Raw genomic sequence first — 27,218 nt, forward strand, 5'->3', positions numbered from 1 at the left:
TCCCCTTCATCTTCCTTTTTAAAATTTAGAAATAATCACAAAGTTGTCTAATAGTACAAAATTCTTCTCTTAAAGTCTTAAAGCTAACTATTAAACTAAGCACTAGTTTTCGTCATGAAGCTGTTAAATAATTTGAACACTTAATTACTCCATAAAATTGATTAAATCTTGTCACCCAGAAAAATCTGTGACTCAAACGAAAGGCTTAAAGCGCACCAAAAATGACCTTTCATAAACCAGGTACACAACCTAATTTTGCAAAAAAAAAAAAAAAAATAACTAAGTACATACAACAAATAATTTCACATAATAAATAAATTTAAAGGAAAAAACTGGCAATAGATGCCAAAATGAGCCCACCATTGAGTCCAGTAACTCAAAAGAAAATTTCTTCCAACAAAAAACTACAAAAATCAATAAAGACATCGGCTGAAAATGACGAAATCCATGATGTATGTAGAATTATACAAGGAATTAATTTAGTTAAAATAAGCAGGAATGAATAAACGGTTTCACTGGGCTCGCGTCATAAGCCTCGTCGATGTAAGAAAGGTGGTAAGCAACCCTCAGTATCGGTACAAACAAGAACAAGGGGGTTGATCCATTGTCATCACTGCGGAATCTCACTATAAAAAGAGACTACAGCACAGGCGCCAAATAGCGAGGTGGAAGGCAAAGTTTCCCCCCCCCCCGTGTCTTAGTTACTTTGAAGAGGCTTACTGACCACCAGCCACTGAGTAGTAAAGAAGAATCATGTCTTATTTTGCAACTCGTTCTTTACAAATGAAGAGTATATAGGGGCGTCCCTTGGTGACGGATTTTTCCTGGTGGCGAGCAAATGTTTGAGGGTTCTAGCTAATTGAGAGCCGTGAAAAAGCGGGTTCTAGACGAACAATAGAGAATATTTCCTTCAGTATTTTTTAACCCCTCTGACAGAAATCCAATACTGTTTATCGTCAGTTCGCTAGACCCACATTGCACCCGCTTTCAGTTAGCTAGAACCCCTCATACTTTTGCCCCATTGTTCGTCTCGATTCTCGGTTTTCAGTTAGCCTTTAGCCATGTATGCAAACCACCACTATGGACTTATAAAGTATCTCTAGAATCTTAGCTCCTCCCCCAATCGAAAGCTCTTAATGGGCCATTACGGTAGCCCCTTACTTATCCATTATAGAATTATGGTCGCATTGAAATAAATTTAAACTATTATTCATTCTTGCTTGTTTTCACTCGTTTAAACTCACGCGTCTGATGATGATATTTTACATTCAGATTTATTGGCATTACGTTAAAAATGAAATTGATGAAACATTACTTCCACCTTTACCCGAAACATTTTACACCTCGGTTCTTTCACTTATAAGTGATAAACTGAAATCGGTCCCAGATTATTCCAAAATTCTCTCAATTGCCAATCGAGAAATTGATGAAGATTATTTGCTTAACCTTCGAAGATGTATTAGTATGTTTTTTTTAAAGAGATACTCGAACGTTTCAACAAGTATTTTTTATTATGATACTCAGAAGCACGAGTAACGTAACACCAAGAATTAGATATTCTCTACTCAGGTTTTTGGAAATTATAAGATTTGCTGATTTGTTAAAACATTTAATGAATTTGGTAGTTTTTAGTATAATGCGCAAAAATGAGAAATACTTGTTTAAACGGTTTGATTAAGCCTTTTTGACTATTAATATTGGATTAATTATACAATTTAGTTGAATACATAATTTTAAACAAGAATGAAAAGGAAAGATTAGGAGTTCAATGGCAACCTGAAATATTTGATATACAGTGAGTTTGTAGCATTTTTAATTTTCAACACCGATTCGGTCGATTTCATCGATTTTCATCGATATTTGGGTGATCGAACGCAGTCCGAATCGATCGAAATTTTCATTTATCGAACGAGTGTTGATCCAACATACGCTTTATCATTTTGTTTAAATGGGAGGAAATCGTTCACACGCATTTGAATTTTAAAAATCTCAAGATATACTTCACTTCTTTGCAAAATTATTCATGGGACGTTTTTAATTTTTACCATATAGTGACGTCACTATTACTAACCTTAATTTGACACTAGGGGTCGTACAAGTTGCTAGGCCCATTTTTTCCCTGTCTAGGTTACGTCCCCTTAAATAAAACATGCACTACCGCGCCATCCGCCATTGGTTTAGTGGTGTCTGCTAATTCGAATCTCTTACCACGCCAATCCCGTAGGGGTAAGGGGTTCTGGCTAGCAGACGCCACTAAACCAATGGCGGATGGCGCAGTGGTCCTCGTTTTTAAGACTAATTAAATGCTAATTATTTTGTAATTAGAAGTCGTTTATTTCTTTTTTAATATTTTTCCTTTAATATTTAGAAAAAGGCCCTTGTTTTAAGGTATGTGATTTTTTCCATTAACGAATCGTTTTTATAACTTCATACTGACTTTAACGTGCAAAGTTTACGGTTTTCATGACTTACTTTTGTTTGACGTTCAGATAAGAAACTAAAATTAAATATGTTTCGCGCATGTACTTTGTAGGAGAAACAATGCAACACAACGTGACTGATATGATAAGATGAATTGATCGGCATATTTCCCAGAAATTGATACGCTTGAAGCATTTCTATTTGCTTATTTAGTTCGGTCTACATTTTCAGTTTGAAAAAAAAACCTTCTTTGCCTCGGTTACATTTAAATTTACCACAGCTAGTAATAATAGATCTTTCAATAAATTTCTCTCTTCTGGTCTGTCTGTCGGTTCATAGCGCACCCGATCACGCGCTTCACTAAGAAAGCTGCTCGCACCACGGCCGGTTAAAAAATTAAGTCGCGCCAAGCCAAAAAACCAGTTTTTAACGGGTTCTTCGTTGGGAAACCGATGAAAACTTACATTTTTATTTGAAAATGTGTAACTATTGCATTCCGGAATGCAACAGATATTTCGCCTAACACGGTTGCTCGACTTAAGTCTTTGTGGTATGTAAAAATATACATTACTGTCTCTTTTTGGTTTTAATCGAACACTAATTTTAATAAATAAAGGTTGGTACTTCCGTGAATTCGTGCAACCTAGAATCGTTAAGATGGCTCAAGCGAAAGATAGACGACTGTATGACGCCGTTACTTATTATAACCTCGGTGAAGTTTTAAAGTTGCTCAACGAAGGAGTGGATTTAGAGGACACATTTGACTATGATGAAAGTACACCTTTAATCCAAGCTTGCTATATTAATGCAACGAAAATTGCTCTAGCTCTAATTGAAAAAGGCGCTAATGTAAATGCACGTGATAATAGAGATACTACCGCCTTAATGTACGCATCTGAATGTGGAAATACCTCACTGGCCACTTCGTTAATACGTAACAGAGCTGACATAAACGCGGTCAACGAAGATGGAGACACTGCTTTAACCATAGCGTGCGGAAACCGGGCTGCAAGAACGGCCCTTATTCTCATAGAAAATGGTGCCAATGTAAACGTAAGAAATAACCAGAATGAGTCACCATTACTTTTGGCGTGCGAGAACAATCTCACGGATGTTGTTGTATCTTTACTGCATAATGGAGCTGACATTAACGGAGTTGATAAGAATGGAAACACTGTTTTACACCTGGCCTGTCAAAATGAAAGAATAGTCGTGTCTCTCATTCTTATAGAAAATGGTGCCAATGTAAACATAAGAACTATCGAGAATTTCTCTCCCTTACGTTTGGCTTGCGTAAACAATCTCACAGATGTTATCGTATCTTTGATTCATAATGGAGCTGACGTTAACGAAGTTGATCTGGATGGAAACACTGCTTTACACCGGGCTTGTCAAGATAGAGAAGCAAATCTGGCGCTTATTCTCATACAAAATGGTGCCAATGTGACCCTTCGTAATAAGGCCGGCCGCTCTCCGTTAAGTTTTGCTTGCCAGAATGATCTCAGCGACGTCAGTGTGTCTTTAATACGTAACGGAGCCAAAGTTAACGAAATGTGCGGTTTAAATAACGAAACGGCGTTACATTATGCTGCGGTAAAAAATCGTAGTGACATCATCGGCATGCTGTTAAATAATGGCGCTGATATGAATGCTTTAAACAAAAATGGCAAGACACCATTACACTTGGCTTTCGAAAACAATAGTACTGACTCCGTTGAAGTAATACGAAGATACGCCGAGCGATCCGCTATCACACCAAAAATAAACCCAGGTCAGAGTTCAGCTTCGTATAATTCTGAAGACGTAGTCAAAACAATCAAAAATGTCGAAGAAGGATTAGAAAAGGTGAACCAGAAATTAGTTGAATTTGATAAAACTTTGCAAACAATGTTAACACGATTGGAACATTTGGAAACGAAAGCGAAATCGAATGATCAACAAAATTTTAAAAATGTTTTGGAAATAGCCGGAATTGAATCGAAAGAAAACGAGGATTTAGAATTCATTTTGTTAAGATTAGCTACAATTTTGGGTTTATCCCTGCAAGATAAAGACAACATCATCAGCGTACATCGACCAATTACAATTTCACCTGCCACTGACAGTGCCTGCGCTTCTACTAATTGTTCAAACGTGATTGAAGTAAAGTTTCGTACTTTGGAAACGACTCAGAATTGGTTGAAAGCATTCAAAGAAAAAGGATCTTTGGGAATTACAGCGTCGGCTTTGGATCCTTCCTTGAAATCGGAGAAGATTTTCGTCAATCACAAGTTAAGGCTTTACAACAAGAAACTTCTGCATCGCGCCAAAGAATTCGCTAAAGATAAGGGATATAAATTCGTTTGGGTTCAAGATGGGAAGATACTTCTGCGTAAAGACGAAAACAGTCGCGTCATTAGAATTAGACGTGACGCGGATTGCCCAACCTAACTATAGCATCAAGTACCTTTCATTATTTTTCAGATCAAATGGTTCAATAAAAATTGTAACGTAATGAAAATAATTAAAATCTGTATAAAATTATTTCTAAAATGCATATGAATTGATTTAGGGTGATTGAAAGTGACACAAAATAATCAAAAAGTCGCCTTATATTGATTAAATGACATTAAAATCATTGGAATTGAAAATTTAATAAAATTAATAAAACCTTTTAAAATTATTTCTTCTATGCGTATGAATATAATTTGTTTGAGAGAGAATTGAAATCAGAGACAATAATCTTAAAGTCGCTTTAGATTGATAAATGAGCATTAAAATCATTAGAATTGAAACGTTAATAAAATTAATAAAACCTTATAAAATTATTTCTTCTAGGCGTATGAATATAATTTGTTTGAGAGAGAATTGAAATCAGAGACAATAATCTTAAAGTCGCTTTAGATTGATAAATGGACATTAAATTCACCATAAATTACCATAAAACTTATGAAAAAAAGTTTAATTGTTAATAAAATAAATAAAATCTAAAAAAAATGTTTTTGTAACGTAGGTATTATTGAAGGGAAAATTAAAAAGCCAAACATTAATTTTGTTTTAATAGTTGTCGTAATTAGCCAAACTCTACTGTGATCTCGATTGACTGACCCACTAGTTCTATCAGGTTGAGCCTTTTACTGTAGAAGCACATCATTCGATAAATTCAAACAAAAATGTAAAAATTAATCGACCAAATGAATCGTTTTCGATCACTCTATTGTCTATCATTAAGTTCTGAAGGAGAGAGTACGGCGGAGTAGAAATGTTGATGCGACATGTGCTGCGGCATTGATCGTCTCCCAGAATGCCTCACGCTTTGGTAGGGGCGTGACATGTGCCGCCCCGTAGCGTCATTTTTGGAAACAAGGCACACTTTTACCTTTAAACGTACTCTTCTGCTGGATAAAGGCGATTGGAAGCTATTGAAATTGTCTGAACAAGATGGGCAGGCTAACTCGACATTTGTGCCAATTTCCGTGTTTTAATTAGGGGCCAATGTTTGGGGACCCGTACCTCCGAAACTAAATGTTTCTGACCCAATGTTCTTTGACAATCTTCACACAGTCTGACCCAAAAAACACACCATTTATTTTATGACATTCTTATCTGAAACATTAATAATATAACACCAAGAATTGGATATTCTCAAATCTCAACGTATGATTTTGGAAATTAAAAGATTTCCTATTTTTTTTTTTTTAAATTTTAGTATATTGTGCAAAAATTAGAAATACTTGTTAATAAAATTTGTTTGAGGCTTGAATTAATTAGTCAATTATGTAATTTAAGGCTCTTTCAGACAATCCAACTTTTTGATTCAGCTCGATGGGTCAAAAAGTTGTACCAACTTACCCAACTTTTGAAGGGAAAAGTATGGTAAATTCTTCCTTTTCACACGACTAAACTTTTACCGCCAAATGGAACTTTTTAAGCGCCACCTACCTTGGCACTTACGAAATAACCCGCGAGAAAGGCTATTTTTGTAATTCATTTTGATTGGGTGAAGAAATGAAATTAAAAAGTTGAGTCAGCAAAAATTGGATCACCTTTTCCAAAATATTCTCCTATTAATTGGTTGACACCTTTTCCTAAATATTCTCCTATTAATTAGCTGCCACGTTTTCCAAAACATTCTCCTATTAATTAGCTGCCACGTTTTCCAAAACATTCTCCTATTAATTAGCTGCCACGTTTTCCAAAACATTCTACTACTAATTAGCTGCCACCTATTCCAAAATATTTTCCTAATAGTTAGCTGCCACCTTTTCCTAAACATTCTCCTACTAATTAGCTGCCACCTTTTCCAAAATATTCTCCTAATAGTTAGCTGCCACCTTTTCCAAAACAATGCAATTCTCTCCATTATCAATCACTCTTAAAATTGAATTTTGCATTTCAAACATCAATATATATATACAACGAAAACTCTAGGGTAAAAAAAAAATTCCTTAAAAAAAGTGAAAACGTTTGCTTTTTAAATTTTGATATATATTTTCCCAAAACCGCACATTTGGGCTGTTTTCGGTTGAATGGGAAACGCGTTCGGTCGAATGGGATTCTGTCGAATGGGACACAAGGCTCTCAGCCTGTGATAACTCAACAATCTTGTAGCGGTAAGAGGTTCGGGCTAGCAGACGCCACTAAACTAATGGTGGATTGCACAATAATTCTCGATTTTAAGACTAATTAAATGGTAATTATTTTGAAATAAGAGATAATTTATTTTTAATATTTTTCATTTTATATTTATTAAAAGGCCGTTCTTTTAAGGTATAATGCTATGTTACCTGAACTTTTCCATTAAAGGGAGGGTGAAGTGGAAATTCAAGTGATTTTTTTAACTATTCTTCTTCTAATTATAATTCGAGTCTGCATAGTGAAACATTCAGGAAATACCTCCAAATGATTTTAAAAATCAAATTAGGTTCAGATTTAAAGGATAATTTGAAATAAGGTCATCCGACCAATCGAGTAACGCCCTGCCTTTTTATTAACAAAATTCTCGTGGCACGCTCCGTGTCGAATGAAATTTATCGCAAGATTTGATAAAAATTGCGCGCGATGTGACAAACCTTTCGCGAAACACGGAGCGTGCCACGAGAATTTTGTTAACATAAACGCTGGGCGTTATGCGATTGGTCGGAGGGGCTTATTTCATATTATCCTTAAAATCTGAACCTAATTTGAGTTTTAAAATTATTCGGAGGTATTTCCTGAATGTTTCACTATGCAGACTAGTCTTGTAATTAGAAGAAGAATCGATAAAAAAATCATTTGATTTTCCTCTTCACCCTCCCTTTAATAAAATCATTATTATGACTTCATTGTGACTTTAACGTATAAAGTTTACGTTTTATCTAGGGGTGTGCGAATACCACTTTTTGGGTATCGAACCGCTTACCGAATACCAAAACATTTTCCTTATCAAATACCGAATCAAATAGTTTATTCCAAATCGAATACCGAATAGTTGGGCCTTGGTGAATTTTTTACTAACCGATTAATCGCGAATAGCTAAGCCTAGTATTCGCGAATAGTTAACCCAAATACTCGCGAATACTAGGCTTAACTATTCGCGATTAATCGGGTAGAAACCCTAATATTCGCGAATAGTTAATACAAAGCAAGGGGAAAAACATTTAGTAGCTCCCAAATTTCAAAATACCTCTCCTCATAGGTGTTCTTAATATTTTTCTAGGCGCTGGTAGTTTTTGATGGGAGACAAATAAAATCGGGATGATATTTTTTAAAAGAAGGTGGGTCTCTCTAGTGCTAAGAACCTAAATTCATGGTAGTCGAACTTTAACCGAATAGTCACTTCGGTATTCGATATTCGTATCGAGTAGTGAAAATGGGCTTATTGAATACCGAATCGAATTATTCGGTTCGGTATTCGATTGAAACGGTTAACCGCACACCTCTAGCTTTATCTAACTTACTTTTGTTTGACGTTCAGATAAGAAACTAAAATAAAATATCTTTCGCGCATGTACTTTGGTGGGGAAAACAATGAAACACAATGTAACTGATATGATAACATAAATTGATCGGCATATTTCTCATAAATTGATATGCTTGAAGGATTTCTATTTGCTTATTTAGTTCGGTCTACATTTTTAGTTTGAAAAAAAAAGAAACCTTCATGGCCTCGGTTACATTTAAATTTAGGTTGGTGAATTCGTGCAACCTAGTCTACCTAGAATCGTTAAGCATATCTACTAAAGAAGATGGCTCAAGCGAAAGATAGACGACTGTATGACGCCGTTTGTAATGGTAACCTCGATGAAGTTTTAAAGTTGATCAATGAAGGAGTGGATTTAGAAGACGATTTTGGAGGAACGCCTTTAATCCAAGCTTGCGATATTAATGCAACGGATATTGCTCTAGCTCTAATTGAAAAAGGCGCTAATGTAAATGCACGTGATAAAAGAGGCAATACTGGTTTAATGTGCTCTTATTTCTGGAGAAATACCTCAGTGGCCAATTCGTTAATACGTAACGGAGCTGACATAAACGCAGTCAACGAAGATGGAAACACTGCTTTACACCTGGCCTGTCAGAATAGAAAAGCAGAATTGGCGCTTATTCTCATACAAAATGGTGCCAATGTGAACCTTCGTAATAAGAATGACCGCTCTCCTTTAAGTTTTGCTTGCGAGAATGATCTCAGTGACGTCATTGTGTCTTTAATACGTAACGGAGCTGAAGTTAACGAAACGTGCGGTTTCTATAAGGAAACGGCGTTACATTATGCTGCAACAAAAAATCATAAGGATATCATCAGCATGCTGTTACATAATGGCGCTGATATAATTGCTTTAAACAAAAATGACAAGACACCATTACAATTGGCCGTGGATAACCAAAGAACCAACGCCGTTGAAGCTATACGAAGTTACGCCAAGCGATCCGTTATCACACCAAAAATAAACCCAGGTCAGAGTTCGGCTTCGAATAAATCAGGTGATTTAGTCAAAACAAACAAAAATGTCGAAGAAGGATTAGAAAAGGTGAACACGAAATTAGTTCTTTTTGATAAAACTTTGCAAACAATATTAATGAGATTGGAACATTTGGAAATGAAAGTGAAATCAAATGATCAAGAAAATTTCAAAAATGTTTTGGAAATAGCCGGGATTGAATCGAAAGAAAACGAAGATTTAGAATTCATTTTGCTAAGATTAGCTTCAATTTTGGGTTTATCTCTGCACGATAAAGACAACATCATTAGCGTACATCGACCAATTACAATTTCACCTGCCACTGACAGTGCCAGCGCTTCTACCAATTGCTCAAACGTAATTGAAGTAAAGTTTCGTACTTTGGAAACGACTCAGAATTGGTTGAAAGCATTTCAAGAAAAAAGGTCTTTAGGAATTACGGCGTCGGCTTTGGATCCCTCCTTGAAATCGGAGAAGATTTTCGTCAATCAGAAGTTAACGCCTTACAACAAGAAACTTCTGCATCGCGCCAAAGAATTCGCTAAAGATAAGGGATATAAATTCGTTTGGGTTCAAGATGGAAAGATACTTTTGCGCAAAGACGAAAACAGTCGCGTCATTAGAATCAAACGTGACGCGGATTTCCCAACCTAACTATAGCATCAAGTACATTTCATTATTTCTCACATCAAAAGGTTCAATAAAAATTGTAACGCAATGAAAATAATTAAAATCTATATAAAATTATTTGTACAATGCATATGAATTGATTAGGGTGAATGAAAGTGACACAAAATAATCTAAAGGTCTCTTTATATCGATAAGAATTGTAACGTTAATAAAATTAATAAAACCTTATAAAATTAATACGATACAAAAAAAGTTATAACCAATCAAAAAACCATCCTTATACATTAAAGTCGGTATGAAGTCTTATCTAAGAGAGCTATCACTCTCATAGAATTATTTCTTCTATGCGTATGAATATAGTTTGTTTGAGAGAGAATTGAAATGACTGACAATAATCTTGAAATCGCTTTAGATTGATAAATGGGCATTAAATTCACCATGAAAACTTTCCTAAAAACTTATGAAAATATTTAATTGTTAATAAATTAAATATAATCTACTTAATAAAATTGAAAAGCCAAACAGTAATTTTCTTTTAATAGTTGTGGTAATAAGCCTTACGCAACGGTGATCTCCATTGACCCTCTAGTTCTATCAGGTTGAGCCTTTTTCTGGAGAAGCTGGATAAATTCAAGCAAAAATGTAAAAATTAATCGACCAAATGAAACGTCCTCGATCACTTTATTGTCGATCATTAAGTTCTGAAGGAGAGAGTACAGCGGAGTAGAAATGTTGATGCTGCGCCATTGATCGTCTCCCAGAATGCGTTTCGCTTTGGTAGGGGCGTGACAAATGCCGCCCCGTAGCGTCATTTTTGGAAACTGTTTTCCCTATTTTTTGAGTGTATATTTTTATGACACAGGGGGCGACTGACTCGTATGATCCAACCGAACCGTGGAGGATGCTGCTAGTAGTTGAAGGGGTACAGGGGCAGCGTTATATAGGGTGTATCTGTTACGTCTACTATAAATTAAAGAGTTTGGTATTTAGATCAGAATTTTATTCATACCAAGTTAACATCGCTATTTAAAGGTTTGTTCAAAATGTCCTCTCTTGTGCTATTACACTTTGAAGTACTTTTCATTACCATTTAAGGAACACTTCTGATAGATAAAGGCTCGTTAACGTTCTTAGATTGGATGATATTGAAATTGTCTAAGCAAGATGGGTAGGCTGATATGTGTTACTCGACATGTGTACCAATTTCCTTGTTTTAATTAGGGGCCAATGTTTGGGGACCCGTACCTCCGAAACTAAATGTTTCAGACCCCATGTTCTCTGACACTCTTCACACAGTCTGACCCAAAAGACACACCATTTATTTTATGACATACTTATCAGAAACACGAGTAATATAACATTAGGTAGATGAATTAGATATTCTCAACGTATGTTTTTGGAAATTAAAAGATTTCCTAATGTTTTTTTAAACATTTTAGTATAATGTGCAAAAATTAGAAATACTTGTTAAAACAATTGTTTAATTAATACAATTTAGTTGAATACATAATTTTAAACAAGAATAAAAAAGGAAAGATTGGGAATTCAATGGCAACCTGAAATATTTGATATACAGTTTGTAGCATATTTCATTTTTAACATCGATTCGGTCGATTTGATATTCGATATTTGGGTGATCGAACGTAATCCGAATCGATCGACTTTTCATTAATCGAACGCTTTCTGATCCAACAAGTGTTCTTCATTTTGATTAAACGGGTGGAAGTCGTACACACTTATTTGAATTTCAAGAATCCCATGATATACTTTACTTCTTCGCAAAGTTAATCATTGGTCATTTTCCATGTTTATCATGGTGACGTCACTATTACTAAACTTAATTTGACACGTGGGATCGTAGACCGGATGATTTGTTAGGCCCATTTTTATCGCTGTACCCTTAACGAATTCATTATAAGATACGACTTCAATTAGAAATACATAGATTTCTTCTACTTGGAACCCTTAACAGGACATTTTCTGGGCCTTTCTGCTTGAATTAAAGGGGAGGAAGTGTAGAAACTGTCACCCTTGACGTCATACGTAATGCACTTTAAATTTGAAACCACGTGATATTGACGTTGCTAGCGACCTGTGCCGAGACTCCCGCGACCATACGAGCATGTCAGATTAGCCGACGCGCTTAGCTGGGGGGGGGGGAATTGTCGCCCATCATATTCCCAATTCGTCGAACCCGAATGTAAGCAAGTTCTCTTTGCGTCGTGTGAGCAAGTAGATTTAGGGTCGTCGGTTGTCCACATAGATATATATACGGGTCTAGATACCCTACTGAATCGGGGAAAATACGGAGATGACAGCTAGCAGTCGACGCGATTTTCCCGGGGGAAGATACCTAGTGCGCCATCTATCGCTGAATTTTGAAAGCTAAAAAATTCGATAAATAACTTTTGCCAGCGGGCGTGCTGATGCTTTGCAATAACAGCTGATATTTAAAGAGATTAAAGCGAATGTTTGTTCAAAGTAAAACTATTTCCTAATCTGAAGGGGAGGTCCTCTTATTCTGTTCGTAAGCAAATCATTTTGTAAATAAGAACAACTGTTAACCATCTTTAATGCCTTATTTCACTAACATTTCATTAAAAACACTACTTCTTTTACATAAAAACTATTTATTTCACTTAAGAACATAATTACACGTATAAAGGAGATCAGAAATACGTAAAGCTATTTGAAAAGTTAAGCCTAATTTGAATTTCCCGCGCTTTCCATATTCGAATTTTTCGTTTTTTTGTTTCTTGAAACTCTCAATAGATGGCGTTTGGATCTAATTCCCCCGCCGTAAAGCGTCGACTGCTAGTTCTCACCTCCGCATTTTTTAAAGGGCCTAACAGAGGGGAAGTGTATCTAGACCCGTATATATATCTATGGTTGTCCCTCGTTTGCCCCAAATGTGTGAATAGCCAACGAAACGCTAGGAAGGAGGGGCGGGCGGTTTATTGTAGTTTTAAGCCCTTCCCCTTACGGCCTTACGTTCATTAAGATATAAGTATGGAGTCTATGGTCTTTTAAAGATTCCAAGTGGAAGAAATCTATATATTTCCTGCTTTAAAGTATAAAGTGTAAGTTTTGAGTTCCCCTTTATCTAACTTCCTTTTCGCGCATGTACTTTCTGGGGGAAGCAGTGAAACATAACGTGACTGAAAATATAAATAGATCGGCATACTTCCCAGCAATTCATATGCTTCAAGGATTTCTATTTGCTTTAGATTTAGTTCGGTCTAGATTTTCAGTTTGAAAAAAAACCTTCATGGCCTCGGTTACATTTAAATTTTCCTCAGCTAATAATTGAGGTATGTAAAAATATACATAAATGTCCCTTTTTAGGTTTTAATCGAACACTAATTTTAATCAATACAGGTTGGTTCTTGCGTGAAGGTATATTATTATTCTAACTGAATTCGTGCAACCTAAAAGCGTTAATCATATATACTAAAGATGGCTCAAGCGAAAGATAGACGACTGTATGACGCCGTTTGTAATGAAAACCTCGATGAAGTTTTAAAGTTGATCAACGAAGGAGTGAATTTAGAAGAAACATTTGACGATTATGGAAGAACGCCTTTAATCCAAGCTTGCTTTTGTAATTTTACGAATATTGCTCTAGCTCTAATTGAAAAAGGAGCTAATGTAAATGCACGTGATGCAGATGGATATACTGGATTAATATACGCATCTATTTTGGGAAATACCTCAGTGGCCGTTTCGTTAATACGTAACGGAGCTGAAATAAACGCAGTCGACATATATGGAGACACCGCTTTAAATAAAGCTGTTGAATACTGCGATGCAAAAACTGCCCTTTTTTTATAGAAAATGGTGCCGATGTAAACATAAGAAATTATGAAAATAGATCACCATTATTTTATGCGTGCGAAAACAATCTCGCAGATGTTGTCATATCTTTACTACACAATGGAGCTGACGTGAACGAAGTTGATAAGGATGGAAACCGTGCTTTACACCTGGCCTGTCAAAAGAGAAAAATAGAACTGCCGCTTATTCTCATACAAAATGGTGCCAATGTGACCCTTCGTAATAAGATCGGCCGCTCTCCGTTAAGTTATGCTAGCGAGAATGATCTCAGTGACGTTATTGTGTCTTTAGTACATAATGGAGCCGAAGTTAACGAAACGTTCGGTTTAAATAACGAAACGGCGTTACATTATGCTGCGGAAAAAAATCATAAGGATACCATCAGCATGCTGTTACATAATGGCGCTGATATAAATGCTTTAAACAAAAATGGCAAGACACCATTACAGTTGGCTTTGGGAAATCAAAGTACCGAGGCCGTTGAAGTTATACGAAGATACGCCGAGCGATGCGCTATCGCAGGAAAGTTAAACCCAGAACAGACTTTGGCTTGAAATAAATTAGATGATGTAGTCGAAACAATCAAAAATGTCGAAAAAGGATTAGAAAAGGTGAACCAGAAATTTGTTCAAATTGATGAAACTTTGCACACAATATTAACGCGATTGGAACATTTGGAATCGAAAGCGAAATCGAATGATCAAGAAAATTTTGAAAATGTTTTGGAAATTGCGGGAATTGAATCGAAAGAAAACGAAGATTTAGATTTAATTTTGTTAAGATTAGCTACAATTTTGGGTTTATCTCTGCACGACAAAGACAACATAATCAGCGTACATCGACCAATTACAATTTCACCTGCCACTGACAGTGCCAGCGCTGCTAATAATTGCTCAAACGTGATTGAAGTAAAGTTTCGTACTTTGGAAACGACTCAGAATTGGTTGAAAGCATTCCAAGAAAAAAGGTCTTTAGGAATCACGTCGTCGGCTTTGGATCCTTCCTTGAAATCGGAGAAAATTTTCGTCAATCAGAAGTTAACGCTTTACAACATGAAACTTCTGCATCGCGCCAAAGAATTCGCTAAAGATAAGGGATACAATTTCATTTGGTTTCAAGATGGCAAGATACTTTTGCGTAAAGACGAAAGCAGTCGCGTCATTAGAATTGAACGTGACGCGGATTTACCGACCTAAGTATAGCATCAAGTACATTTCATTATTTTTCAAATGAAATGGTTCAATAAAAATTGTAACGTAATGAAAATAATTAAAATCTATATGATTTTATTTGTATAGTTCATTTGAATTGATTTAGGGTGATTGAAAGTGACACAAAATAATCAAGATATACTTTACTTCTTTGCAAAATTAATCATTGGACATTTTCCATGTTTACCATGGTGACCTCACTATTACTAACCTTAATTATACACTTGGGATCGTAGACCGTATGACTTGTTAGGCCCATTTTTATCGCTGTACCCTTAACGAATTCATTGTTAGATTACGACTTTGATCAGAAATAAATAGATTTCTTCTACTTGGAGCCTTCAACAGGCCATTTTCTGGGCCTTCCTGGTTGAATTAAAGGGGAGGAAGTGTAGAAACTGTCACCCTTGACGTCATACGTAATGCACTTTAAATTTGAAACCTCGTGATATTGACGTTGCTACCGACCTGTGCCGAGACTCCCGCGACCATACGAGCATGTCAGATTAGGCGATGGGCTAAGCTGGGGGGGGGGGGAATTGTCGCCCATAATATTCCCAATTCGTCGAACCCGAATGTAAGCAAGTTCTCTTTGCGTCGTGTGAGCAAGTAGATTTACGGTCGTCGGTTGTCCCTCGTTTGTCCCAAATGTGTGAATAGCCAATGAAACGCTAGGAAGGAGGGGCGGGCGGTTTATTGAAGTTTTAAGCCCTTCCCCTTACGTTCATTCAGATATTAGTAGGGGGTCTATGGTCTTTTAAAGATTCCAAGTGAAAGAAATCTATATATTTCCTGCTTTAAAGGGATACTTTCTTTTAATTTCATTGCAATAAATCCCCATAAGGTTAATTTATTTCGATAAATAGACAAATAAGGATTCTGAAAATATATATGTTTTTATATTTTAGTTTAATTAATGATTTTTAAATTACGATTAAAAGATCCAAAATGCTATTGTTTTGCGATCATAAGGACACCTGGTGATACAGAGTCGAACCACCGAAAAACGTTACTAGTTTGTCTCTACCAATTTCGACTTCATAAGTCTCTTAGGTTCCGTAGTGTTTTTCCTACTGGTAGGGGGATTCATTCTGTGAGCGCAGTATGATACAGATTGACGGGAATTGGTATGGCTGCACACCAAATTCTTCAGAAGAACTACCCTCAGATTCGTTTATTATAAATTGTTCCGAATTTTCTGAATCCAAAGAATCAGAGTTCGAACTTTCATCCTCAGATTCAGGACCGGAATGATCAGAAATACTTTCTCGTCTGACATTCCTAAGCATATAAGCAGACGACGATTCACCAGGCAAGCTGACCTAGATTCTCGTTCCTACTACTTTTTACTCCTTAAACGACAGTTTTCATTCCAACTACTACCAACCAATCAGAGGCCGAATTTTACCTACGTAGGTAATGGGTTGAAAATGGTGGCCGATTTTAAATCTGGCGTTCAAAATTTTAATTTTTATTCACGTTTATTTTAATTAATAAATGTTTCTCGCGATTTCTACTGACTCCCATGTTTTTAGGGGTGGTTAATTTATAGAAAACCAATGTTAGTTTGACCAACTCAAATAAATCCGATTCTATCCCTTTAATGTATAAAGTGTAAGTTTTCAGTTCCCTTTATCTAACTTCCTTCTGTTTGACGTCAGATAAGAAAATCTTTCGCGCACGTACTTTGTGGGGGAAACTGTGAAACACAACGTATCTTATAAGATAAATTGATCGGCATATTTCCCAGAAATTGATAGGCTTGAAGGATTTCTATTTGCTTATTTAGTTCGGTCTACATTTTCAGTTTAAAAAAAAACCTTCATGGCCTCGGTTACATTTAAATTTACCACAGCTAATAATTGAGGTATGTAAAATATACATAAATGTCCCTTTTTAGGTTTCAATCGAACACTAATTTTAATCAATACAGGTTGGTACTTCCGTGAAGGTATATTATTATTCTAAGTGAATTCGTGCAACCTAAAAGCGTTAAGCGTATCTACTAAAGATGGCTCAAGCGAAAGATAGACGACTGTATGACGCCGTTTGTAATAAAAACCTCGATGAAGTTTTGAAGTTGATTAACGAAGGAGTGAATTTAGAAGACACATTTAGCGATTATGAAAGAACGCCTTTAATCCAAGCTTGCGATATAAATGCAACGAATATTGCTCTGGCTCTAATTGAAAAAGGCGCTAATGTAAATGCACGTGATATAAGTGACACTACCGTCTTAATGTACGCATCTGCATGGGGAAATAACTCAGTGGCCGATTCGTTAATACGTAAAAGAGCTGAAATAAACGCAGTCAACTTAAATGGAGAAACTGCTTTATACATAGCGTGCAGAAGCTGGGCTGAAGAAACGGCGCTTATTCTTATAGAAAATGGTGCCAATGTAAACATAAGAACTAACGAGAATTTGTCACCATTACGTTTGGCGTGCGAGTATAGTCTCACAGATGTTGTCGTATCTTTACTAAATAACGGAGCTGAGTCAGCTGACGTTAACAATCTTGATAAGGATGGAAACAATGCTTTACACCTGGCCTGTCAAGATAGAAACGCAGAACTGGCCCTTATTCTCATACAAAATGGTGCCAATGTGAACCTTCGTAATAAGACTGACCGCTCTCCTTTAAGTTTTGCTTGCGAGAAGGGTCTCAATGAAGTCATTGTGTCTTTAATACATAATGGAGCTGACGTTAACGAAGTTTATGAGGATGGAAACACTGCTTTACACCTGGCCTGTCAAAATGGAAAAGCAGGTCTGGCGCTTATTCTCATACAAAATGGTGCCAATGTGGCAGTTCGTAATAACACCGACCGCTCTCCTTTAAGTTTTGCTTGTGAGAATAATCTCAGTGACGTCATTGTGTCTTTAATACGTAACGGAGCCGAAGTAAACGAAACGTGCGGTTTAAATAACAAAACGGCGTTACATTATGCTGCGGTAAAAAATCATAAGGATATAATCGGCATGCTGTTAAATAATGGCGCTGATATAATTCCTTTAACCAAAAATGGCAAGACACCATTACACTTGGCCATGGAAAACCAAAGTACCGAAGCCGTTGAAGTAATACGAAGATACGCCGAGCGATCCGCTATCACACCAAAAATAAACCCAGGTCAGAGTTCAGCTTCGAATAATTCTGATGATGTAGTCAAAACAATCAAAAATGTCGAAGAAGGATTAGAAAAGGTGAACCAGAAATTAGTTGAATTAAAATTATTAACGGGTAGCTTCGATAAAACTTTGCAAACAGTATTAACGCGATTGGAACATTTGGAAACGAAAGTGAAATCAAATGATCAAGAAAATTTAAAAAATATTTTGGAGATTGCCGGGATTGAATCGAAAGAAAACGAAGATTTAGATTTCATTTTGTTAAGATTAGCCACAATTTTGGGTTTATCTCTGCACGATAAAGACAACATCATTAGCATACATCGACCAATTAAAATTGCACCTGCCACTGACAGTGTCAGCGCTGCTACCAGTTTCTCAAACGTAATTGAAGTAAAGTTTCGTACTTTGGAAACGACTCAGAATTGGTTGAAAGCATTCAAAGATAAAAGGTCTTCAGGAATCACAGCGTCGGCTTTGGATCCTTCCTTGAAATCGGAGAAGATTTTCGTCAATCAGAAGTTAACGCTTTACAACAAGAAACTTCTGCATCGCGCCAAAGAATTCGCAAAAGATAAGGAGTATAAGTTCGTTTGGGTTCAAGATGGAAAGATACTTTTGCGTAAAGACGAAAACAGTCGCGTCATTAGAATCAAACATGACGCGGATTTCCCAACCTAACTATAGCATCAATTACATTTCATTATTTTTCACATCAAAAGGTTCAATAAAAATTGTAACGTTATGAAAATAATTAAAATCTTTATACAATTATTTGTATTTGATTTAGGGTGAATGGAAGTGACACAAAATAATCTAAAATTCGCTCTAAAATGACATTAAAACCATTAGAATCGTAACGTTAAGAAAATTAATAAAATTATTTCTTCTATGCGTATGAACATAATTTGTTTGAGAGAGAATTGAAATGACTGACAATAATCTTGAAGTCGCTTTAGATTGATAAATGGGCATTAAATTCACTATGAAAACTTTCCAAAAAAACTTTGTTTTTGCAATGTAGGTATTATTTAGATCAGAATTTTATTCTTACCAAGTTAACATCGCTATTTAAAGGTTTGTTTAAAATGTCCACTCTTGTGCTATTACACTTTGATGTACTTTTCATTACCAGTTAAGGCACACTTTTACCTTTAAACGTACACTTCTGAAAGATAAAGGCTCATTAACGTTATAGATTGGATGATATTGAAATTGTCTAAACAAGATGGGCAGGCTGATATGTCTGGTTCACGGGTAGTTGATCGGTTTTCAAAAGAGCGTTTTGGAATAAAGCGGTTCCCAAAACCACGTACAAGCAAAACTGCGGTTGCTGTTTCCGCGTTTCTCAATACAGCGCTATTTCCCAAAACAGCGGTTGCTGTTTCCGCCCAAACTGTGATTGATAGGGAGGGAAATCTCTATTATATTAAGTATATTGGACAAAGAACAATATTATGCAAAAAGGAGTAATGTTATATCGGAAGTAAATATAAAATATAATTTTTTGGAAAAGGCATATTATTTTGGGAAGTTAATGAAGATAAACAACAATATTTTGGAAAAGGCGTACGAAACAACGCTCAAGATATAAACGCTGTAATCAAAATGCGCTAAAACGAGAAATGGCTATAATGGCAAACGCGTTTATGAAAAAGCCGTTTTGGACAATGCTGTTTTGATAACACGCCCAATCGATAGCATACCGTTATGGTCTTATTCGACATGTGTGCCAATTTCCTTGTTTTAATTAGGGGTCAAGGTTTGGGGACCCGTACCTCCTAAACTAAATGTTTCAGACCCCATGTTCTTTGACACTTTTCACACAGTCTGACCCATAAAACACAATATTTATTTTATGACATACTTATCAGAAACACGAGTAATATAACATTAGGTAGAAGAATTAGATATTCTCAACGTATGTTTTTGGAATTTAAAAGATTTCCTAATATTTTTTTTAAATATTTTAGTATAATGTGCAAAAATTAGAAATGCTTGTTAAAACAATTTGTTTAAGGCTTTAATTAATTGGTTAATTATGCAATTTAGTTGAATTCATAATTTTACACAAGAATGAAAAGGAAAGATTGGGAATTCAATGGCAACCTGAAATATTTGATATACAGTTTGTAGCATTTTTCGTTTTTAACATCGATTCGGTCGATTTGATCGATTTTCATCGTTATTTTGGGTGATCGAACGCAGTTCGAATCGATCGAATTTTTCATTTATCGAACTCTGATCCAACAATTGTTTTTCATTTTTTTTAAACGAGAGGAAATTGTACACACGTATTTGAATTTTAAATATCCCAAGGTATACTTTGCTTCTTCGCAAAATTAATCATTGGACATTTTCTATGTTTATCTTGTTTACCATGGTGACGCCACTTTTATTAACCTTAATTTGACACTATGTATTGTACATAGTATGATTTGCTAGGCCCATTTTTATCGCTGTCTAGATTGGGTACCCATAAAGGAAAAGTTCAGGTAATATAACATCATGCCTTAAAAGAAGGGCATTTTTCTGAATATAAAAGGAAAAATATTAAACAGAAAAAATAAGTGATATCTTATTACAAAATAATTAGGAGTTAATTAATGTTAAAATCGATGACAACTGCTCCACCATTGGTTTCTGCTAAATCGAACCTTTTACCCCTACCTTACCTTTACCTCTCTCAGCCTGTAATAACTCACCAATCACGTAGCGGTAAGAGGTTCGGGCTAGCAGACGCCACTAAACCAATGGCGGATGGTACAGTAGTTCTCGATTTTAAGACTAATTAAATGGTAATTATTTTGTAATAAGAGATAACTTATTTTTAATATTTTCTATTTTATATATTTATTAAAAGGTCGTTCTTTTAAGGTATAATGTTATGCTACCTGAACGTTTCCATTAAAGGGAGGGTGAGGTGAAGTGGAAATTCAAGTGATTTTTTTTATCGATTCTCCTTTTCGTTATAAGACCATTCTGCATAGTGAAAAATTCAGGAAATACCTCCAAATGATTTTAAAATTCAAATTATAGGTTCAGATTTTAAGGATAATTTTGAATAGGGACCTCCGACCAATCGCGTAACGCCCTGCCTTTTTATAAATAAAATTCTCTTGGCAGGCAGACTCCGTGTCGAATGAAATGTATAGCGAGATTTGATAAAAATTTGCGCGCGATGTGACAATCTTTTCGCGAGAATCATTATTATAACTTCATGCTGACTTTAACGTATAAAGTGTACGTTTCTTCTAACTTATTTTTGTTTGACGTTCAGATAAGAAACTTAAATATCTTTCGAGCATGTACTTTCTGAGGGAAACAATGCAACACAACGTGACTGATATGATAAGATTAATTGATCGCCACACTTCCCAGATATTGATATGCTTGAAGGATTTCTAGCTGCTTATTTAGTTCGGACTATATTATTCAGTTAGAAAAAAAACCTTCATAACCTCGGTTACATTTAAATTCACCATACACTGTTAAAAATAAAGGTATTTTGAAGGTACTATAAAATACCTCCACGACTTTTTTAGTACCCATGAACGTATTCTATTAGTTGCTTCACAGTGCGGGTATTAAATGATTGCGAAGGAGGTACTTTGGAAATATAAGGTATATAATGAAACCTTTTAGAGTTTCAGCGCTTCTGATGGTATGTTATCGTACCCTGGAAGTAGAAAAGGACTTAACAGACTCCTTTAGAGGGAGTTTTTAGTTCCGGCGTGCTGATTATAACTAACACTACTAAAGTAAAATACATGATATAATACTTCTAGCCCAAACTCTCTAACACTAACTGTTTACTTTACCAGTAGCACTAGTAATGGCAGCGTAGAAGAAATCTCTATTGGATTAATAACAATAAAGAATAGGTTCGGTAGGGTAGAATAGGGTAGTGGTTTTCAACCAGAGATTTAAATTTCAATCTCTAGTTTTCTAGCTAGTGGTTTTTCTTAAATATTTAATTACATATAATTATTATTAATTATTTTCTTTGACAGCTATGTGCACTAGCATACGTTACATCATTTAAAGGCAATACAATTATGATATAAGGCATACATATTTAATATGAAGGTTTGAATCCGAGCTTACGCCTTCAGTCGCCATTCAAAAAATATCCATGTATATGTGATTCTGAATTACCTTTACACTATAACAGTATCACACCTTCCTTAACAAGGGGGAGCTAAATTTAGGATCGGGAAGTCTTGGGTGGTTGATCCCTTGCTTACTATGCGAACTCTCACGACCCCGCAAGCCTACGGCGCAGACACTTAAAGGCGAGATGCAAGGCAAAATTTTACCCTCATCCCGAAAGCCCACAACACAGACACTAAAGGTTGAGATGGAAGGAAAATATTACTCTCGTGTCTTTCCGTCTCTTATACTTCGAAGTGGTGTATTGCTTACCTTGTCTGAAATATGATTCAAGCTCGGGGTAATTAAGGAAAAGTTTACCAGTTTCAAATGTGCCGCAAATATTTTAGACGGCGCGAAAGTAAAAATTTAGACCTTTTTGTGGGTTTTATTTGACACCTAATTCGGTAGCACAAAATACCTTTAAAAGTATATTTTCGAACCATTTTGGGTGTTAACAGGTACCCCTTTCGGTACTAAGGAGTACCTTTCACAATTTTAAAGTTTTATTCCGACCTTTGTTGAGGTTTAAATGATACCCATTACGGGTTCACAAAATACCTTGTAGTCCTCAAAAGTACCTTCTTCAAGAGGTATTTCAGAGTACCTTTACACAACGGTATTTTGTAGTACCTTTATAGGTACGTCTGGGGATGCATCGAAAAATACCTTTAAAGGTACTAGACAGTACGGTTATTTTTTACAGTGTAGCTAATAATTGAGGTATGTAAAAATATAAATAACTGTCTCTTTTTTGGTTTTAATCGAACACTAATTTTAATCAATACAGGTTGGTGCTTCCGTGAAGCTATATTATTATTTTAACTGAATTCGTGCAAGCTACATTTTTGTTCTTAGTGAATTCGTGCAACTTAAAAACGTTAAGCATATCTACTAAAGATGGATCAAGAGAACGATAGTCGACTGTTTGACGCCGTTCGTAATGAAAACCTCGATGAAGTTTTAAAGTTGATTAACGAAAGAGTGAATTTAGAATACAAATTTAATATAGGTGAAAAAACGCCTTTAATCCTAGCCTGCAATCTTAATGCAACGAATATCGCTCTAGCTCTAATTGAAAAAGGCGCTTATGTAAATGCACGTGATATGAGAGGCAATACCGCCTTAATGTACGCATCTGCATGGGGAAATATCTCAGTGGCCACTTCTTTAATACGTAAAGGAGCTGAAATAAACGCAGTCAACCACATCAGGCAGAGACCGAGCCTCAAAAAAAATGATAATCCCAAATATGATGTCATAACTTTACTACATAATGGAGCTGACGTTATCGAAGTTGTTCATGTTAGAAACACTGCTTTACACCTGGCATGTCAAAATAGAAAAGCAGAACTGGCGCTTATTCTCATACAAAATGGTGCCAATGTGACCCTTCGTAATAAGATCGGCCGCTCTCCGTTAAGTTTTGCTTGCGAGAATGATCTCAGTGACGTTATTGTGTCTTTAATACACAATGGAGCTGAAGTTAACGAAACGTTCGGTTTAAATAACGAAACGGCGTTACATTATGCTGCGGTAAAAAATCATAAGGATACCATCAGGATGCTGTTACATAATGGCGCTGATATAAATGCTTTAAACAAAAATGGCAAGACACCATTACAATTGGCTTTGGAAAATCAAAGTACCGAGGCCGTTGAAGTTATACGAAGATACGCAGAGCGATGCGCTATCACAGCAAAGTTAAACCCAGGTCAGACTTTGACTTCAAATAAATTAGATGATGTAGTCAAAACAATCAAAAATGTCGAAAAAGGATTAGAAAAGGTGAACCAGAAATTTGTTCAAATTGTTGAAACTTTGCAAACAATATTAACGCGATTGGAACATTTGGAATCGAAAGCTAAATCGAATGATCAAGAAAATTTTGAAAATGTTTTGGAAATTGCCGGGATTGAATCGAAAGAAAACGAAGATTTAGATTTAATTTTGTTAAGATTAGCTACAATTTTGGGTTTATCTCTGCACGATATTGCCAACATCATCAGCGTACATCGACAAATTAAAATTTCATCTGCCACCGACAGTGCTTGCGCTGCTACCTATTGTTCAAGCCTAATCGAAGTAAAGTTTCGCACGTTCGAAACGACTCAGAATTGGTTGAAAGCATTCAAAGAAAAAATGTCTTCGGGAATCACGTCGTCGGCTTTGGATCCTTCCTTGAAATCGGATAAGATTTTCGTCAATCAGAAGTTAACGCTTTACAACAAGAAACTTCTGCATCGCGCCAAAGAATTCGCTAAAGATAAGGGATATAATTTCATTTGGTTTCAAGATGGCAAGATACTTTTGCGTAAAGACGAAAGCAGTCGCGTCATTAGAATTGAACGTGACGCGGATTTACCGGCCTAACTATAGCATCAAGTACATTTCATTATTTTACAGTCCAAATGGTTCAATAAAAATTGTAACGTAATGAAAATAATTAAAATCTATATAAAATTATTTGTATAATGCATTTGAATTGATATAGGGTGAATCAAAGTGACACAAAATAATCAAAAAGTCGAGTTATATTGATTAAATGACATTAAAATCATTGGAATTGAAACTTTAAGAAAATTAATAAAACCTTTTAAAATTATTTCTTCTACGCTTATGAATATAATTTGTTTGAGAGAGAATTGAAATGACAGTCAATAATCTTAAAGTCGCTTTAGATTGATAAATGAGCATAAAATTCACCATGAAAAATTACCATAAAACATATGAAAAAAAATTTAATTGTTAATAAAATAAATAAAATCTACTTAAAAACGTTTTTGTAATGTAGGTATTATTGAAGGGAAAATTAAAAAGCCAAACAGTAATTTTGTTTTACTATAGTTGACGTAATTAGCCTTACGCAACGGTGATCTCCATTGATCCGCTAGTTATATCAAATTGAGCCTTTTACTGTAGAAGCACGTCTTTCGATAAATGCAAACAAAAAAGAAAAAATTAATCGACCAAATGAAACGTTTTCGATCACTCTATTGTCTATCATTAAGTTCTGCAGGAGAGAGTACGGTGGTGGAGTAGAATGTTGCTGCCACGTAGCGTCATTTTTGGAAACTGTTTTCTCTATTTTTTTAGTGTATTTTTATGACACAGGGGGGGGGGCGACTGACTCGTATGATCCAAACAAACCGCGGAGGATGCTGCTAGTAGTTGATGGGTTGCAGAGGCAGCGTTATACAGGGTGTATCTGATAGGTCTGCCATAAAATAACATCGCTATTTAAAGGTTTGTTCAAAATGTCCACTCTTGTGATATTACACTTTGAAGTACTTTTCATTACCAGTTAAGGCACACTTTTACCTTTAAACGTACACTTTTGCTGGATAAAGGCGATTGGAAGCTATTGAAATTGTCTAAACAAAGATGGGCAGGCTGATATGTCTTACTCGACATCTGTGCCAATTTCCTTGTTTTAATTTGGGGCCAATGTTTGGGGACCCGTACCACCGAAACTAAATGTTTCAGATCCCATGTTCTTGACACTTTTCACTCAGTCACCATTTATTTTATGACATACTTATCAGAAACACTAGTAATATAACACCAAGAATTAGATATTCTCAAATCTCAACGTATGTTTTTTGGAAATAAAAAGATTTCCTATTTTTTTTTAAACATTTAGTATATTGTGCAAAAATTAGAATTACTTGTTAAAACAATTTGTTTAAGGCTTGGTTAATTATGCAATTTAGTTGAATACATAATTTTAAACAAGAATGAAAAGAAAGATTGGGAATTCAATGGCAACCTTAAATATTTGAAATACAGTTTGTAGCGTTTTTCATTTTTAACACCGATTCGGTCGATTTGATCGATTTTCATCGATATTTGGGTGATCGAACGCAGTCGGAATCGATCGAATTTTTCATTTATCGAACGAGTGCTGATCCAACATATGTTTTTCATTTTTTTTAAACGGGAGGAAATTGTACACACGTATTTGAATTTTAAAAATTCCAAGGTATACTTTACTTCTTCGCAAAATTAATCATTCCACATTTTCCATGTTTACCATTTTGACGTCACTATTACTAACCTTAATTTGACACTATGGATCGTAAATAGTGTAATTTGCTAGGCCCATTTTTATCGCTGTCTAGATTGGGTACCCATAAAGGAAAAGTTCAGGTAATATAACATTATACCTTAAAAGAAGGGCATTTTTCTGAATATAAAAGGAAAAATATTAAACAGAAAAAATAAGTGATATCTTATTACAAAATAATTAGGAGGTAATTAATGTTAAAATCGAGGACAACTGCTCCACCATTGGTTTAGTGGTTTCTGCTAAATCGAACCTCTTACCTTACCTTTACCTCTCTTAGCCTGTGATAACTCCCCAATCACGTAGCGGTAAGAGGTTCGGGCTAGCAGACGCCACTAAACTAATAGCGGATTGCACAGTAGTTCTCGGTTTTAAGAATAATTAAATGGTGATTATTTTGAACTAAGATAATTTATTTTTATTAGTTTTCATTTTATATTATTAAAAGGCAGTTCTTTTAAGGTATAATGCTATGCTACCTGAACTTTTCCATTAAAGGGAGGGTGAAGTGGAAAATCAAGTGTTTTTTTTTATTGATTCTTCTTCTAATTATAATCCCAGTCTGCATAGTGAAACATTCAGGAAATACCTCCAAATGATTTTAAAATTCAAATTAGGTTCCGATTTTAAGGATAATTTGAAATAAGCCCCTCCGACCAATTGCGTATCGCCCAGCCTTTTAATTATCAAAATTCTCGTGACGAATGAATTTTGTCGCAAGATTTGATGAAATTTGCGCGCGATGTGACAATCGTTTCGCGAAACATGGAGCGTGCCACGAGAATTTTGTTAACATAAAGGCAGGACGTTACGCTATTGGTTGGAGGGGCTTATTTCTTATTATCCTTAAA

The 27,218-nt window shown here is 35.5% G+C and overlaps 3 protein-coding genes across 3 annotated transcripts in view; all 3 read left to right on the top strand.

Annotated features, from left to right (window-relative positions):
• Positions 1-304: 304 nt before the first annotated feature.
• Positions 305-27,218, top strand: part of LOC149618702 (dynein axonemal heavy chain 3-like) — a 75,107-nt gene continuing 48,193 nt past the window's right edge. Inside the window, exons 1-3 of the mRNA XM_089855181.1 lie at positions 305-452; positions 1,273-1,462; positions 1,720-1,795. Coding sequence (XP_089711307.1) covers positions 351-452; positions 1,273-1,462; positions 1,720-1,795 — 368 coding nt within the window. The 5' untranslated portion in view covers positions 305-350. The remainder of the gene's footprint in view (positions 453-1,272; positions 1,463-1,719; positions 1,796-27,218) is intronic.
• Positions 3,037-5,305, top strand: LOC149618703 (uncharacterized). Its single transcript, XM_089854876.1, has one exon. It carries the CDS (start codon positions 3,079-3,081, stop codon positions 4,849-4,851), a length of 1,773 nt encoding a protein of 590 aa, XP_089711002.1. The 5' UTR covers positions 3,037-3,078; the 3' UTR covers positions 4,852-5,305.
• LOC149618704 (uncharacterized) lies at positions 16,825-18,923 on the top strand. The gene is made up of 2 exons (XM_089854133.1): positions 16,825-16,883; positions 16,950-18,923. The coding sequence occupies exon 2, from the start codon at positions 17,028-17,030 to the stop codon at positions 18,828-18,830; it is 1,803 nt and encodes a 600-aa protein (XP_089710259.1). The 5' UTR covers positions 16,825-16,883; positions 16,950-17,027; the 3' UTR covers positions 18,831-18,923.

The sequence above is a fragment of the Phalangium opilio genome, unplaced genomic scaffold (genome assembly GCF_054372755.1).
Source record: "Phalangium opilio isolate 3A_F unplaced genomic scaffold, DU_Popi_V2 ptg000209l_1, whole genome shotgun sequence".
In the NCBI taxonomy this organism is placed as follows: domain Eukaryota; kingdom Metazoa; phylum Arthropoda; class Arachnida; order Opiliones; family Phalangiidae; genus Phalangium; species Phalangium opilio.